Consider the following 15312-nt stretch of genomic DNA (forward strand, 5'->3'; position numbering starts at 1 on the left):
AGAGCCTAGCATCCTTGTGAGTATAAACAACCCCTCCGGTTTCTTCAGGGAGTTCTGCTTTTTTTTTTTTAAGGTCAAAAAAAATTTTTTTAATTGAGGTATAGTCAGTTTACGATGTTGTTTCAATTTCTGGCCTACAGCATAATGTTTCAGTCATACATATACATACATATATTTCTTTTCACATTCTTTTTCATTATAGGTTACTACAAGATATTGATATAGTTCCTTGTGCTGTACAGAAGAAACTTGTAGTTAGTATCTGCAAATCCCAAACTCCCAATTTATCCCTTCCCACCCCCTTCCCCGCCAAGTAACCATAAGTTTGTTTTCTACATCTGTGAGTCTGTTTCTGTTTTGTAAATAAGTTCCATTGTATCTTTTTTTTTAGATTCCTGCTATTTTTAAAGTTTGCAAAAGGCCATAAAGAGGTATTTTACAGGGGAAGGAACCTGAATAGCCAATTGACACAAACAAAGGTGCTCCGCCTCACCAGGAATCAGTGCAACGCTGAAGACAACAAGGAGATCCTGTTTCATATTCAAACAGGCAAAACCTAGAGCTGTAAAACACCCAGTGTTCGTGAGGACGTGGGGAAACAAACCTCAAAGTGCTGGGGTGAAGGTCAATCTGTACAGACACTTAGAAGGAGAATTTGGCAAAATCCAAGAAAGCTGGAAATCTACACATAGCCTAAAACCCAACAATCCCAATTCTAGAAACATACAAATAAACTGTAATGCACTCATATGGTGCTTAAAAATGAATCAACCAGCTCTACGAGCTTCAATCTGGACAAATCTTGAAAATAAACATTGAGTGAAAAAAAGGCAAGCTGAAAAGGGACAAGTACAGTGTGTTACCACTTATGGGCACATAATTATGTAGTGAAATATAAACACGTGAATTGAAAGGAAACACACCAATCTCGGAGCAGAGTTACCTATGGGGAGTGACAGAAGGGAAGAGATGGGGAGGGGGAAAAGAGGGACTTCAAGTGTGTCTGTGAGGTTTTAGATCTTTAAAACAGAAATATAAATGGCTTTTAAAATGAAACAAATACAGCAAACAGCAAAACATCAGCATTTCTTAAGCCTGAGTGTTACATGATATTGGTCTCTGTGCTTTCTTCTGTGTTTCAGTATTTCATTACAAGTAAGATTTTTAAACAGCTTTGCTGGAAGCTAATGGATCGAGGAGATAGAGACTGCACTCATTCCAAACAGCAGGATACACATCCTCAGTAGGGCCCCATGTCTTGGATTTTTACGGAGAAAAACTAAACATCACCTCATAAAAACAGCAGAAAGCAGGCCCTTGGAGAGGTGTGGCCGGCTTTAATCTAATATTCTTCCATTTCTCAATTTTCAGCAAGAAAGAAGAGGCCTCAAAGGGACACAAATGTAGCCTCATAAAGTCAGGTCACCTCTTCTGCACTTTAAACTCCAGTCTGGAGACAAAACGACTCTGGTAATATGAGAGGGTCTCTGATGACAGATCCAAGGAGTGGCAAGGGCTGAGCTAAGCATTTCAGGGAAAGGTTTTCCTTCTTTGGTTTGTGTATTTTTCTTGAGTTTTAGCAGATCTCTGTATTCTCACTGCCCTCACCCCGCCCTGCCCCAGCATCAGTCTTTCCTCCTCTCAGTGGGGACAACCAGGCCCAAGTGGGAAGAAACGCACAGAAGGAAGAGATTCTAGAAGAAGACCTAGTAAGAAAAAAAAATTAAGATCCTTACAGTAAAAGGCACAAACACTTAACATGATTTATAACCTGGACCTTTGATAAAGGGTATACCTCCTTGACAGCATACACACATGCCTCACAGGCACAAAGGTCAAGGGCATAAACTGCCAAGTTTACCTGGCCCACTTCCTACTGCAGCCCAACTCCAAAAATAATCAATAAACCCACTCCATTAGGTTCCATGGGTCTCCATCCCTTCTGCAAGCCTGGCATGACTTAACAAAATTGTAGCCTTTGCACAAGTACAGACCATTCAGGCTTACAGAGCACTGCAGATTTATAGAGCTTTTGGGGAAAACTCTGTTTAAAAAGGAAAATAGGCCACTGGCTAAACCACAAAGATTCAGAGCACATTTTACAAAGTCCCTTTTTTCTTTTAAATGGTGAGGTTATCATTTTAGCTACAGATGCATCTTTTCTAAACCTGCTATAATTAAGCAAAATTAGAAACGATGCTGGAATGATTCAATTTCTCTTAGCTGACTGGCATACTTACAACCCCACTTACTCAATTTTCAAGGGATAAAACTACAATTTTCCAATCTGGCTACACACATTTGTTAGTTTGCTTGAACGTTTTTCTTTAGAAGAGGCTGGAAATCTGGAACAGGTTTACCGTAAAACAACAACACTGTCTAAAAGACATGCAGTTACACAGCACATAAAACAACTATAAAAGGGGACATCTTAGAGCATTTATACACAGCAGGACACTGGCCCCACGTGGCAGGGTTTTAGAACAAGCCTCACCTGAATGGTCTGCCTGTGTTCCCGGAATACATTCACTCTGATCACTGCTTTGTTAAATTCAGGGTTTAGAGACTGAATAATCTCATAATCCAGATGCTCCTGATGGGGAAAGAGTCAAACCAATGACAAACGTTAGAAACAAGCTTTAGAAACTAAATATTAAGAAAGTCAGCTTGCATTCTAAAGACTTCACCTGCATTTACACCCAGCACAGAATCAAAATAAGCTCTTATCCTGATTTCCTACCTGATACTGCAGAGCATCAAATCCTTTAAACACAAATTCAAACAGAGTATGTAGGTTATCCGGGCTCGGGGATGTAACAAAGATATTGGAGTACCTGGTGAACAAAAGAGGAGGATTTTTTTTTTAAGTAACGAAATCTAAGAAATGTTTAGAGAACTCAAAAAAAGAAAACACTGTTGTTTGCCCATTACACAGGTGATAACCAGAAATAATGGCAGAAAAAAAAGATACGTTTTGGGGGAGGAAAAGTAAAGCAGCTCAGGACCCAAGGGCATTTTTCCTCCCAAACTAATGAAAACGAGTTACCAGTGTGAAGGCAGCACATCCTGGCACTGAGCTGCCGACATGTGAAAGCCCACTGCTGAGGGCGCTGTGGGGACCACTCCCGCAGCATGCAAAGTGGCATGCTGCTCCCGGTCCTGCACCCTGGGACGAGGGGGCTTCACTTTCATCACTAGCTCTGCTGAGGGTTTCAAACTGTGAAGCTGGAGAGCTCAAGAGTGCTCAGGCCAAGACCACAGTAAACCTCCGAGTGATCCTTGTTGAACATCAAGGATGCTAATGGCTGAGGGGCCGAGCGGTACCACTGGAGCAGCCAGAGGAACAGAGGACTAGAAGTCAGGAGCTGAGCTCAGCCCTGGCACTACCGGCACTGACTTGGGGAGGGATCTTGGGTGAGTCACAAACTCCTGGGGCCTATGTTCATCCACCTATGAAATGCTAGCCGAGCTATTAGGAGCATCAAGGGAGATAATGCATATAGGAAGACATGGTAAACTCAAGGTCCATTATTTATGTCTGCAAAGCTGGAATTACATGCTCTCCTAGCAGCCCAAGCCAAAAGAACAGAAAGGAACATCACACTCAAAGGCAGCTCCTCAGCAGCAAACAGATCTAATATTGATCAAAATCATTAACATGTCAAACTTACACTTATCTCAGTCAGCAAAGCTTGTCATACACATTTCCATCTCCTGAGAGTTTTTAAGTTTCTTACCCCCATTTCTTTGCTCTCTTGTGTTCAACTCTAAATAGTGATCACAAAGGCCCTGGTGTGTGTGTCTGAGAGTGCCTGCACGTGTCTGTGCACCTTGGGGGAAACAGCATTGCTATTTCTAGACAGAAACCCCGGGTTTAGAGAAATTACACAGGAGCCTACTCAGACCCAGCAGCTGCCTCCCTGTCCCCTGAGCCCTGCTCCTGCACCGCTCCCTCAGAGCTCAGCGTGCCTGAAGATGGGGAATCACACTGCCTTACCCAAAAGCCACAGCTCCAGCAATAGCCAGCCCCAGAGCTGCAGATTTTCCCCTTCCTCGGGCAGCGGTGAGTGCAACAGTACTCCTCAGGGTCTTTTCAGAGATCCCCTCGATGAATTTCAAGACCGCTTTGGCCTGTGGAAAGAGAAAATATCAGATGTGCTCTGAGGACAGCCAAGACTCAGCCATCCAACACCATCACCGCAGAGAAGTCAGGCTGATGCCGAGGCTAAACCAGGGGGCAGTTCTTACAGGTCAGGAAGCAGGGCTCAGCACTTGGACTCTCACTCCCTTGGTCTCAATTAGATGCTGATAACCCTGAAATTCACATTTCCATCCTGAGCTCTTCCCACACCAGACTCTTATATACACGCAACTGCCTGCACGTCTCCACCTGTACGTCTAACCAACAACTCAAACCTAAAACTGAACGCCTTATGTCCTCCTCAGTCCCCCTCGACCAACGATCTTCCCCAGCTCAGTTAACTGTCCAATGGCTCAGGCTAAGAGCCTTCTCCATTTTCTGATTCATCAGCAAATCCTGTCAATACCACCTTCAAAACATATCCCTCTCCATTATCCTCCTCTACCACTCTGGTCCCAGCTACCATCCTGTCTCGCCTCCACTGATACAGTCACCTCCAAATTAATTAGTCTTCCTAAGCCCACCTCCATTCTGCTGCCATCTAGACTCAACACAGTAGCCAGAAGGATCCTTTTAAAATTAAGCCTGGGGTTTCTTCAGCAGCTGTGCTGACACCGTAAATGCAAAACCCTCTGGTGGCTCCCATCACTCACAGAGTAAGCGCCAAGCCCTTCCAGGGGCCTGCACAGCCTGTACCGTTTGACCTCCGTCATCTCCTCCTGCCCATGTCTGCTCGCTCTGCTTCAACCCAAGCAGCCTCCCGAGCACACCAGGGGACTCCTACCGCAGGCCTGTGTACCTGGTGGTCCTCTGCCCGAGCACTCTCCCCACAGAGAGCCACCTGGCTCGCTCTCTCAACTCCTTTAACCCTGCTCAAATACTACCTTCTCAACGAGGCCCTCCCTGACCACGGTACCTAGACTCACAGCACCCCGCCCTTCTCCTGGCACTCCCCACCCCTCCCTGCTGCTCTTTCCATTTTCCGGTCATATGCAGCACCTTCTGCTGTACTGCCTGATTTGCTTATTTCCTTGATTCGCTGTCTGCCCCATCCCATCAGAACATGAGCCCCGCAAAGCAGGTGTGTCCCTCTTGTTTACTGCTGAGCCTGGCGCCTAGAGGAGTGCCTGGCACCGGAAGGGAAAGCAAGATGCCAGAGGCATGAATGAGAAGGACCACGACACTACTCAGGGACCAGACTCCGCTCCCCAAGTGGGATCTGCCCTGGGAACAGGCCATTGAGGCTGGGAGGAAGGCCAGATGGTCCAGGCTGGCCTGCCTGGTCCTGAAGAAGCTGCCTCAAGTGACCAGGCAGCAACACCTAGAAGACACTGACTCAGGCCCAGGCAGTCAGAAGGGAAAGAAACGGAGGGGCAAGAGGAAGCCAGAGTCTCTCCAGATGGAAACACTCAGGGGGTATCCAGATCCTACTTGCCTTATCCTTTGCTGAAGGCTGTATTTTATCCTTTTGTTGTTGCTTTAGAGAAGTTAAAAACTCTGATAAAACATAACTGGAAAAATCCAATAACACAATAAAAGAGTAAGGATCTGGACTAAAAATACATTTCAAAATAATATTCAAAAATGAAAAACCAATATAAAACAGCAGACTGGTTTACAAAAACAAATAGATGACCAGTTGTTACATTAAAAAGGTGCCTGCTTCTCTAATAAAGCAACAAAAATTGAAACAATGAGTCTATGTTCCCATATCAGATTGGTAAAGACTTACAAGTTAGATAGTACTCAGTGTTGGCAAGGTTGCAGAGAAAAAGCCCCTTTCATACACTGGTGGTGGCTCCGTAACCTGGTGTGACACCCATTTTAATGCACACACACTCTGGTCCAGCAATTCCTCTCCTGGAAACTTATCCCAGAGATGGTGCCCACAGATGTATCTGTAAGAATGTCCTAACAGCATTGTTTATAACAGCAAAAGAGCTGGAATCAAACCCAATGTGTAGCAGGGACTACTTACACTCTGTACAGTGTGATCCCTCCATATATATATGTATTTTAAATATCCATTTATACGCAAAGAAAAAGATCCAGAAGGACACACAATAAACTGTTAATACTAGGTGTGTCTGCAGAGTGAGGCAGCCAAGTAAAACACCACTTTCTATTTTTAATGCACACTTTCATACTTACTGATTTTTTTTTTTTTTTGGCCACGGGCCCCTTATTTTCTTATAACAATACTGCTGTACTGTGGTTTCTCCCTCTTCTTCCCTTTCCCCACCCTCTCTCTGGTGATAAAGAGAGGACCAGAAAGTGGCTGAGAGAGGTTAAAGCCTGCAGCCTGGGCTGCAGAGAGAGCTGTGTAGCTGGCGATTCCATTTCCAGAACGAAAAGAGAAACCAGCCTGTTGGGACTCAGCCCTGAGCGGGCGGCATCACTGCAACTGTTTTCCAGCACGAGGGCAGAGCCCAGCGCTGAGAGGCCTGTGCTGCTTGGTCAGGCTGGACCAGAACCCTGAACACACCTGACAGCTTGGAGGCCTCTGCGCCACGCCCATTCAGCTCCCATCACCGCCCAGGAAGCACCAGAGAAACCAAGTTTACCAGCGCCGGCCACTTCAGGGAGCACAGAAATGCATCCTGGCAGCTCCCAGCCCAGCCTGCTGTCTGTACCTGAAGACCAGGTACACATCCTCATCACAGGGGCCTCATCAGGCCTCACACTGGAGCCAGGGTATGTACGAGGGGCCTCCAGCTTCCCTCGCTTCCGCACAAGGCAATTTAAGCAAAAGCCTTCATGTCATCCAAACTCAACTAAAATGAAAGAAAATCAGTCTATCACCCTCTCCTGGAAAAACTGCTGAAGGTATTCCTCTTTAAATGTAACCCATCTCTCCCCAGCCCTCAGCTCCCTGAACTGTTAACTTGGGGGAAAGGCAGAGATGATACTGGGAACCCACACTGTTGCCTGTACCTGAGTGTGAGCGACAGAAGAGTCTCCTTCCCCAGGGAGAAGCCAAGTCTCGACTTGTCCGAACTTGGCTTCTGTTGCTCCTTTCCCTCTCCACTGCTTAGACTGGGGTGGGGACATTCCAAACGCCAGGCTCACCTGGTCTAGGGTCCTGCAGCAGTCCACCAACACGCCCACAGGCTGGGTGTCCTGCAAGCTCTCCTTCAGCTCCTTCAGCTCCAGATCGGAGGGACCAAGGCTCTCCTCCTACCAGAGAGGGGACGAGTAGGTTTGCCACTGCCAGGGAGGATCAGCACAGAAAACATAGCCTCCCCCAGATTCCCGGACCCCCGGCAGCTCACCGGGGCCTGGGGAGGTAAGGCCTCAATGCTGGCAGCGTGGGAGGAGATGGGCAGGATGTTGAGCTGGTCATCAATGACGAGACACTTCTTACACGAGGCCAGAGAAAGGATAAACCTGAGGAACAAAACCACCGTCATGAGGTGTTGGGGGCAATTCCTACACAGCAAGGGAAGGACTTTTCTTCAGGAAATCGATCTAGGCCCACGTCTCTAAGAAAGTTGGAGAAAGCCAAACCCAGCTGGAAAGCAGTGCCAGATGATCCCAGTTTCCCTCACAAGGCACCGGAACACACACAGCAAATGAGAAAACGGGGAACTCCCTTAAGAGATTGATTACAAGCGCTCCTGTTGTGCAGAACCCCAGCTGCTCCCGGAGTCACCTGGCCCGTCCCACATCCTCCCAGGCTCACCCTTCGGGACTTGGTGTCTCAGCCATCCTTGACTTGGAAACTTCAAACCCACCCCACATATGCTCACCAGCCACACAGGGAAACAGACACAAATGGATTTACCTTCTGCCACAGGAGGCAAAAATAAAGGAAAGGGAGGAGAGGAAAGCTCCCTTGAGAAATACAACCCACATTGTAGACAAACACATTTGGCCATAAGATCCAGCTTCTCCCTCAGCTGCAAGAACAGGCCTCACACACCTTCACCAGCTTCAGGCCCCTCCATGAGCACTGGGCTCCCTCCAGGCCTGCTCCTCCCGAGCAGCAGCAGAAGTGGGTGAGATGTGATCGGCCCCACGGCTCTTCCAGGCCAGGATTTCTAAACCTCAGCGCTCCCGGCAGCTTGGCCCAGGTAATCCCTTGCTGAAGAGGCTTTTCAGTGCCTTTTAAGCTGTTTAACAGCCTCCTTGGCCTCTACCCTTCACCCACACCCAGCTCATGATAAAGTGTCTCCGGACACTGCCAAGTCTCCCCAGAAGCAAAACTGCGAACCACCGATCTAGGCCACAGCTTCTTCCTCCCCAAGGTGTTCCATAGGCTGCTAGCTGGTGTTCCCTAAAAAGGGCTTTGTGGTCAGATAAATGGGGGAAACGATCAAGCGGGTCCCTGCTGCTCTAATACTGTTCAGAAGCTACAACAGGCACACGCGAACCTTCATAAAGGAAAAGCAGTGCCAGTATTTCCCAGAGAGACTGGGCCAGAAAACTCTTGTGCCATAAGGTCCCTCTTAAACACGAGTGTTCTGGGAAACACATCTGGGGAAAGAGTGATCCAGACACATTGCCCCTTTGACAGATGCGGAGGCTAAGAGCCAGAACGCGGGAACGACTTGGTTAGCGCCAGGAGGAGGACGGAGTCCTGGCCCCAGCCCTCCACTCACTGTTACTCCCAGTTAGCGCCACAATTCCTGCTGCTGTCAGGACTCCAATCACTTGGGGCTCCCGTACTACCTTCCCTCAGACAGAGCCCAGCTCTCACTCAGGTCCAAGATGGAAATCTTCCCACTGTGACTCCCCACATTGAGGGACTAAGAAATGTGCTCCAGACCTACCTCTCATTGAATCTTCCCACCACATCCTGATGGGCCTCAGTCCTGTATCTTGAATGTACGTCCTAAAAAGACAATATCCATTAACAAAGGCACCCAAATAGTGCCGAGGCTCAGCGTCCAAACGTGAGGAAGTTCCATCAAGTAACCCTGGGATCAAAGAGGCATCAGCAATGCTGCTAGAGACAAAAAACCCACTCCTACCTAAACTGCTGTGCCGAACTGGCCAAATGTGATTTACTGGAGCTGGGATCAGACACTAAATGCAATGATTCTCATTACAACAAACGTCCCCTCACCTCATCTCTGACTTTTCCCACTTTATCAAGCATCATAAATGTATTCATTCATTCAATGAAACACACACGTCAACACCAGACAAGCTGAGCACACACTGGTGTTCAGTAAAGCATGACCCTATTCTCATGGAGCTCACAGTCAAATGGTTGGCTAGAGACAAACAAGTTCATAGATACAAATTTTGGCAAATGCTGCGAGTGAGAAACCAGGTGCAGGGACAGCCAGTGGGGGTGGGGAGGGGGGCTACTTATACAGGAGGTGAGGGAAGGCCCTCTGAGGTGATAAGCGGGCAGCCACGAGAGGGAAGAAGAATAAACGAAGCGACATGGGCGCAGACATTCGTTCATTCACAGGTATGTAAAGAGGGCTGACTAGAGGCCAGGCACTCTTCCAGGACTGGGGAACACACTGGGGAGGAAAACGAAGCCCCTGCTTCCGTGAAGTGTAGAGACCAGCACAGGCAGCCAGACGATAAACAAGTGTCTAACTTTAAGTGGTTGTAACGTGCTTTGAAGAAAACTGAAACAGGTTAAGGAGTGCCAGGTAAACCACACGCTGCAGAGTGTGGGGGAGGCTGCACTGGGGAGGCGGTATTCGGGCAGGGACCTGAATGCAGTGAGGAAGTCAGCCGGGTAGATATTCCCGTGGGGAAAGCTAGCGTGCGGGCCCTCAGGTGAGTGTACTGAGGAGAGGGGGCATGTCTGAGGATCTTCGAGGAGGCCAGAGGGGTGGTGGTGAACTGAAGAGAGATGGGGAGGGGACAGGAAGCAGGCACTAAGGTTGGAGAAAGTCCATTTCACCAGATGGACACAGCTCACGAAGCCCTGAGGCCAATGTGAATAGCTCCTGAGCAGTTGGGCCATGGATGTGATGCAAAACCTGTCACTCGGAACACCTACGTGGCCAAACTGCTGCGTCAGAGCCCAGCCCTGCCCCCAGTGAGACACTGCCCCACTTCCGGCTACGTCCTCAGTCTGGGGAGAGAAACACTTCCCCCCACCCCGCCCCACCCGGAGTCAAAGTTCTTGCCAGTCTGGGAGGGGGATGGCAACGTTCCCTCGTCACCCGCTAGGACAAGGGCCAGGGAGGAGGCCTGTGCGCGCTCCCCTTTTACAGTATCGACAAATGTAGGCAGGCACTTCGTGGCTCTCCATGGAATACTATTTCAGAAATGTAACTACACAACAGCTGCATCACGTCTGGAGCTCACTCGTGCAGAATCTGCAAATGCCTGAAAGCAAATGCACAACTCCGAGGTCCCAGCCCGCTTGGGGCCGGTGGGGGGGAGGGGGTTCCTGTAGCGACTTCCTCATCAGTTGCAGTCAAAGAGCTCCCAGTCCCGAGGCTGTACCAGCTGCTCACTGGAACTGCCCGACAGGAATTCTTAGAAGAAAGCAGCCTACAGTAGAAACAGACTGATTCAAAACCCCACAACTAGGTTAAAACATAGACACTCACCATGGTCATCGTGTACAATTGCCTGAGTGAATTCATGGTCCGCAGGAGGATGACCACCAGCCCACCACCTTCCACCGTTTCTACAGTCCTGGCCAGCAAGTTTGGAGTCAAAGCTTCAAAATCCTGGAAGAAGGAGCCCTTAGAACCAGCTGGTTATGCAAAGAACACCTACAGGGAAGCTCAACCAAGGGTCAGGTGATAAGGTATAAGGAGGGTTTCTGAGCACAGACTCAAGACCATATTCGTCACTTGACTCACCAGGACACACACACACCCCTACTTAGGGGACCACGGAAGAGAGCCCAGTTCTGGAGAACAGGTGTACCTGATTCAACATATCAACGTGCTTCTCATAATCTCTGATAAAATCTTACTTGGAAAGAAGTTCTCTAATCTTCATTGATTCACACTTGGATTTCAGAAACGCTCACATTCACTTTCTGCTATGTTTACAGATGGAAACTGTTTAACAAAACTCAGCTGCACCACATGAGGGAGCCACTGCCTAAAGGAGCCATCATCACTGCACCTGGTAACAGTGTGGAGCATAAGCAACTCAGAGAGCAGGTGAGAACAGACAAAATGCTCTTTCCAGCCTCCAAGGTGGGATGCAAGCCAGTAGAGTACAGACGACCCACTGGAATGCAGAAAGAAAAACCCAGCACTTCTACTCAAAAATTCCAACCTCATTTCTTAAATTTATAAGCTATGTTTCACAGTATGTGTAATCATAATATTGCATACATAAAATAAATACATACTAAAATGTGGCAATCTGTGCTTAAATGTGGAGATTTGTGCTTAAATGTCTTCTTTTTATGGGGCTGGGGGAGGGGCATCACAGGTGTCAAAGAATCACAGACTAAAACAAAGACCACCAGAGCTCAAAAGAAGGAAAAATGTGGAACTTTTAATGTGCCAGGCAAAAGAATACATGCCACTGAAGAAATTCACCAGGTAAGTTCTCTGAGGGGGAAAGTGAGGGGGCTTTAAGGACTAGAAGGGTGGGAGTGGGGTGAGGGTGGCGGTGGTGATGCTAGTCAAGCACTCTGGATAGGATGTAGTACACAGGTCCGCCCCCAGTTGGCTAAAATAAATCGAATTGCTCTCTGGTCACCAAAGTCTTCAGGTAGCTCCAGTGAGGGTCTGGGGTCCTAGGGTCAGTGCTTCACCAAGCTTGTTAGACCCAGGTGTGATGAAACATCACTGCCAGTTTTGGCATCTCTAGACAAGTTCTGCTTTAGGTAGAAAATGTTCTTTTTAGGGGGTGGGTAGAGCTCAGTGAGTTCAGTGGTAGAGCGCATGCTCAGCATGCACAAGGTCCTGGGTTCAATCCCTAACTACATTTAAAAAAAAAATGTTCTTTTTATATGGGGTGAGTTACCAAGTTTCCTTTGGAAAGTGGCCAAGTCTTCCACTGATAAAGCTTGAGGGGAGGGGTGTACATGTGAATCTTCTCTCCTTTCTGTACACCCGTTCTCATGGGCACCCAGACAGCCCAAGCACCCCTCAGTGCTCTGAGCCCAGGCACGGGCTGGAGGAAGTCACCCACCTGGAGAACACACATGCCAAAGGTATTGCCCAGGATCTTGTGGGTCTCATTGTAGTAGCAGTAGCGAATGTTTGTGGCAGCTACGAAGAGTTCAAATGGGTCATCTTGCTTTATGTTCAGTGTCCCATTCTTTATTTTTTTCTGCAGCTGTCGCATTCTTTTCTTCCGATGACTGCAATCAACCCCCCATCCCACGAGAGCCAGTTAACTGGAGAGGTTAGAGTTGGGAGCAGGGGACAGGCTCAACAATCACCTACCTAGACCCTCAGTGCTGGAAGGGAATGTGGAAACTGTAGGACTAGTCCCCTCACTTTGAATGTGAAGGAAACTGGAGAGACATTAGAGCAGAGCGATGAAGAAGAGGGGCTTCAGAGGGAGACAGTGGCAAGCCTGCGTGTGACCCCTGCCATTGTGCTGTCACCTTCAGCAGGCACTTCACTTTACACAAAGGATAATGGGAGTCCCTACACCTCACATTTGGCCAGAGCTTGAAACCAAACCTTGGTGGCTTCATTACCTCAGTCTCAAGCCAATGCTTCAGTGACACAGCGCTGCTCCCCAGAGGACCTGGGAAAGGCACTGTGACGGTGGGTTACTGTATCTATGATTCCTAAATGAATTCCTCCACTTCCTTCCCAGATTGTGGGATCAAGTCCTCCAGGGAAGACCTAATCTAAGACAGTACTGATAGAAAATATATCTGGATAGGGAATGGAACCCGGACCTCTCTCAGAAATCCCTGAACTTTTCTTTTGTCTTTAAAAACTCTGAATACCCAACTGTCAGTTAACTCTTTTACAGAAGAGAGAACAAGAAAACTCCAGAATTGAGGATTATAGCTGACCAAAATTTTATCACAGTTCTCTAACTGAATAGCTAGAACCAGGCCTCCCCTGGGGCCTCCCCCTCCTCACACGTCAAAGGAGGCATTTGGGCGAGTTCATTTCCACCATTCCTCCAGCCTTAGCCCGTGACTCGGCATTGGCCTTAACCTAATGCTCTGCCCCATCAAGGTAGGGGTGGGAGAGCTACCAGAGGCACAGAGGAGTTTAAAAGTGAAATAAGGTGAGTTAAGTTTGAAAGGCAAATCTGCCCAGAATACTGTGAACTGTCTAAATCTGCACCCATGTGGCATTTATCAAGTGAACAGCAGTGAGAATTAGAAGCCCCAGAAACTTACAGTTCTGCTGACACGCAACAGGTCTTATTCTCAATCTGTATTAAAAATGCTTACTTGCTCAATTATGAAAGAATGTACCAGTTATGGTTTAAAATTACATACCGGTGATATACAGCTAAATGTAAACAATGCACAAGTGTTGAAATTATGGGTGCTTTTTATTTTATTTTATTTTATTTTCACCTTTGTGATTTGTCTGTATTTTTCATACTACTTGCAATAACGCTTTTATTACTTTTTTTTTAAAGGCAAAACTACTCAAAATCTAGCTTCTTTTAGGAAAAATCAAGTCTCTTTAAGAACAAAGGATACGAACTAATCAAACTTTGTGCCTTTGGCACTTAAGTAAAATGGAAATAATTTTAAAGCCTATTAATAATACATTCAACTCAGGGGAAAAGGGAAATAGCTCAGTGGTAGAGCGCGTGCTTAGCATGCACAAGGTACTGGGTTCAATCTCCAGGACCTCCATTAAAAAAGAAAATACATTCAATTCAACAAATATTAACTGAGCAGCTACTACAAATATGTCAGATCATTTGAAAATATGAAAAAATTAAGATAAACAGGAGATGCTTCCTCAGTAAATGAACTCACTTGGAAATCAAAAAAGACCAGCGTACAAGTGACCATATCTGGAGGAAGGGAGAAGGAGGGTGACAAGCACTGTAAGAGAAGACAAGGGCTGAAGAGGGCAGAGGGGCCATGCGCTGCAACGAGGGGCTTAGGAAAAGCTTCCTGAAGGAGGCAGGCCCTGAAAAGTGGGGAGCATCTCAGTAGGTGAGGACAGAGAGGTGCAAGTGGCACCCTGAGTGGAGGAGGGAGCAGGGGCCAAGGCGAAGAGTTGCCCACAGCAGAGAGCAGCCAGAGCCGGAGGCACGTCTCAGAGTCCACAGTAGAGACAAACACATTTGGGAATAAAGGAGGGAGAAGAGGCCCAAGGACAGAATCCCAGTGCGAGCTGGGTTTAGGGTAGGAGATGAGATCAGGGAGAGAGAAGAGCTCAGGAAGGTGGTCCGAGTGTCAGAACGGAGAGCTGTTCTGAGGTGACCATATCGTGGGTTATCTGTCAAGGAACAGCACGCACACCTCAAACTCCTCCACACACACAACTGTAGGCAGAGCTGCCAGGTTCCTGCTAGGTGACCCACCCCCCCTCCCCTGGTCCAGGGGTGGGTGTCCCTCTACAAGAACTTGGGAGAGACTTCCATGTAGCTGAACCAGAAACATGTAAAACTCAAGTGCTGTTTCTGCCATGGGGAACAGACGGCAGAAGGCTGATCTCAAGTGGGAAAGGACAGAGCAGACAGGAGAGACGAGAAAACGAACAATGACTGGGGCATCAGCACTCCAGCTGAGCCACTCCTGAGGCAGAGCTCAGATCTCACTAGCCTGTATACTGCTGACCCTCGAACGTGAGGGCTAATATGCGTATAGCCTACAGTCAGCCCCTCCGTGACTAGAGCTCCTCTGCATGAAAGGACTCAGCCAACCACGGACCAGGTAGTACTGTAGTATTTACTACTGAGAAACATCCACTTATAAATTGGGCCAACACAGTTCAAACCCAAGTTGTTCAAGGGTCAACTGTACTTCAATGAATTCCATTTGTGCCTAAGCATGTTTGTGTTGGAGGTCTGCTATATACCACAAGAAGTCTTAAGTTCCACAGCTTCAAGTAAGAAAGCCAACTGTCAAAAACAGCAATAGACTAGTAGAGGAAGAGCTCTGAAAAGGAGAAAGAGGGAGAAGAGTTGTTGCATGAGGCATCAGGTCATCAGTGACTTCCAGAAATAACTGAAGGAATGTGCATTGCATGGGCTTAATCAGCTTAGAAAACTAGGAAGAAAAATCGCATGCAGAAAGTAAGGAATTAGGCTGGGGACTTAGAGAACACGAAAAGGATTTGAAA

At 47.6% G+C, this 15312-nt stretch overlaps 1 protein-coding gene across 1 annotated transcript in view; it reads right to left on the reverse strand.

Annotated features, from left to right (window-relative positions):
* NAT10 (N-acetyltransferase 10) overlaps nt 1-15312 on the reverse strand; it is a 37056-nt gene that overhangs the window by 18801 nt on the left and 2943 nt on the right. The window contains exons 4-11 of the mRNA XM_011000572.3: nt 12221-12392; nt 10669-10791; nt 8914-8975; nt 7414-7528; nt 7211-7318; nt 3998-4131; nt 2741-2834; nt 2495-2593 (exon numbers count right to left, since the gene is read on the reverse strand). Of these exons, the coding sequence (XP_010998874.2) occupies nt 2495-2593; nt 2741-2834; nt 3998-4131; nt 7211-7318; nt 7414-7528; nt 8914-8975; nt 10669-10791; nt 12221-12392 (907 nt within the window). The remainder of the gene's footprint in view (nt 1-2494; nt 2594-2740; nt 2835-3997; nt 4132-7210; nt 7319-7413; nt 7529-8913; nt 8976-10668; nt 10792-12220; nt 12393-15312) is intronic.

Source organism: Camelus dromedarius, chromosome 12, assembly GCF_036321535.1.
Source record: "Camelus dromedarius isolate mCamDro1 chromosome 12, mCamDro1.pat, whole genome shotgun sequence".
NCBI classification, from domain to species: Eukaryota; Metazoa; Chordata; class Mammalia; order Artiodactyla; family Camelidae; genus Camelus; species Camelus dromedarius.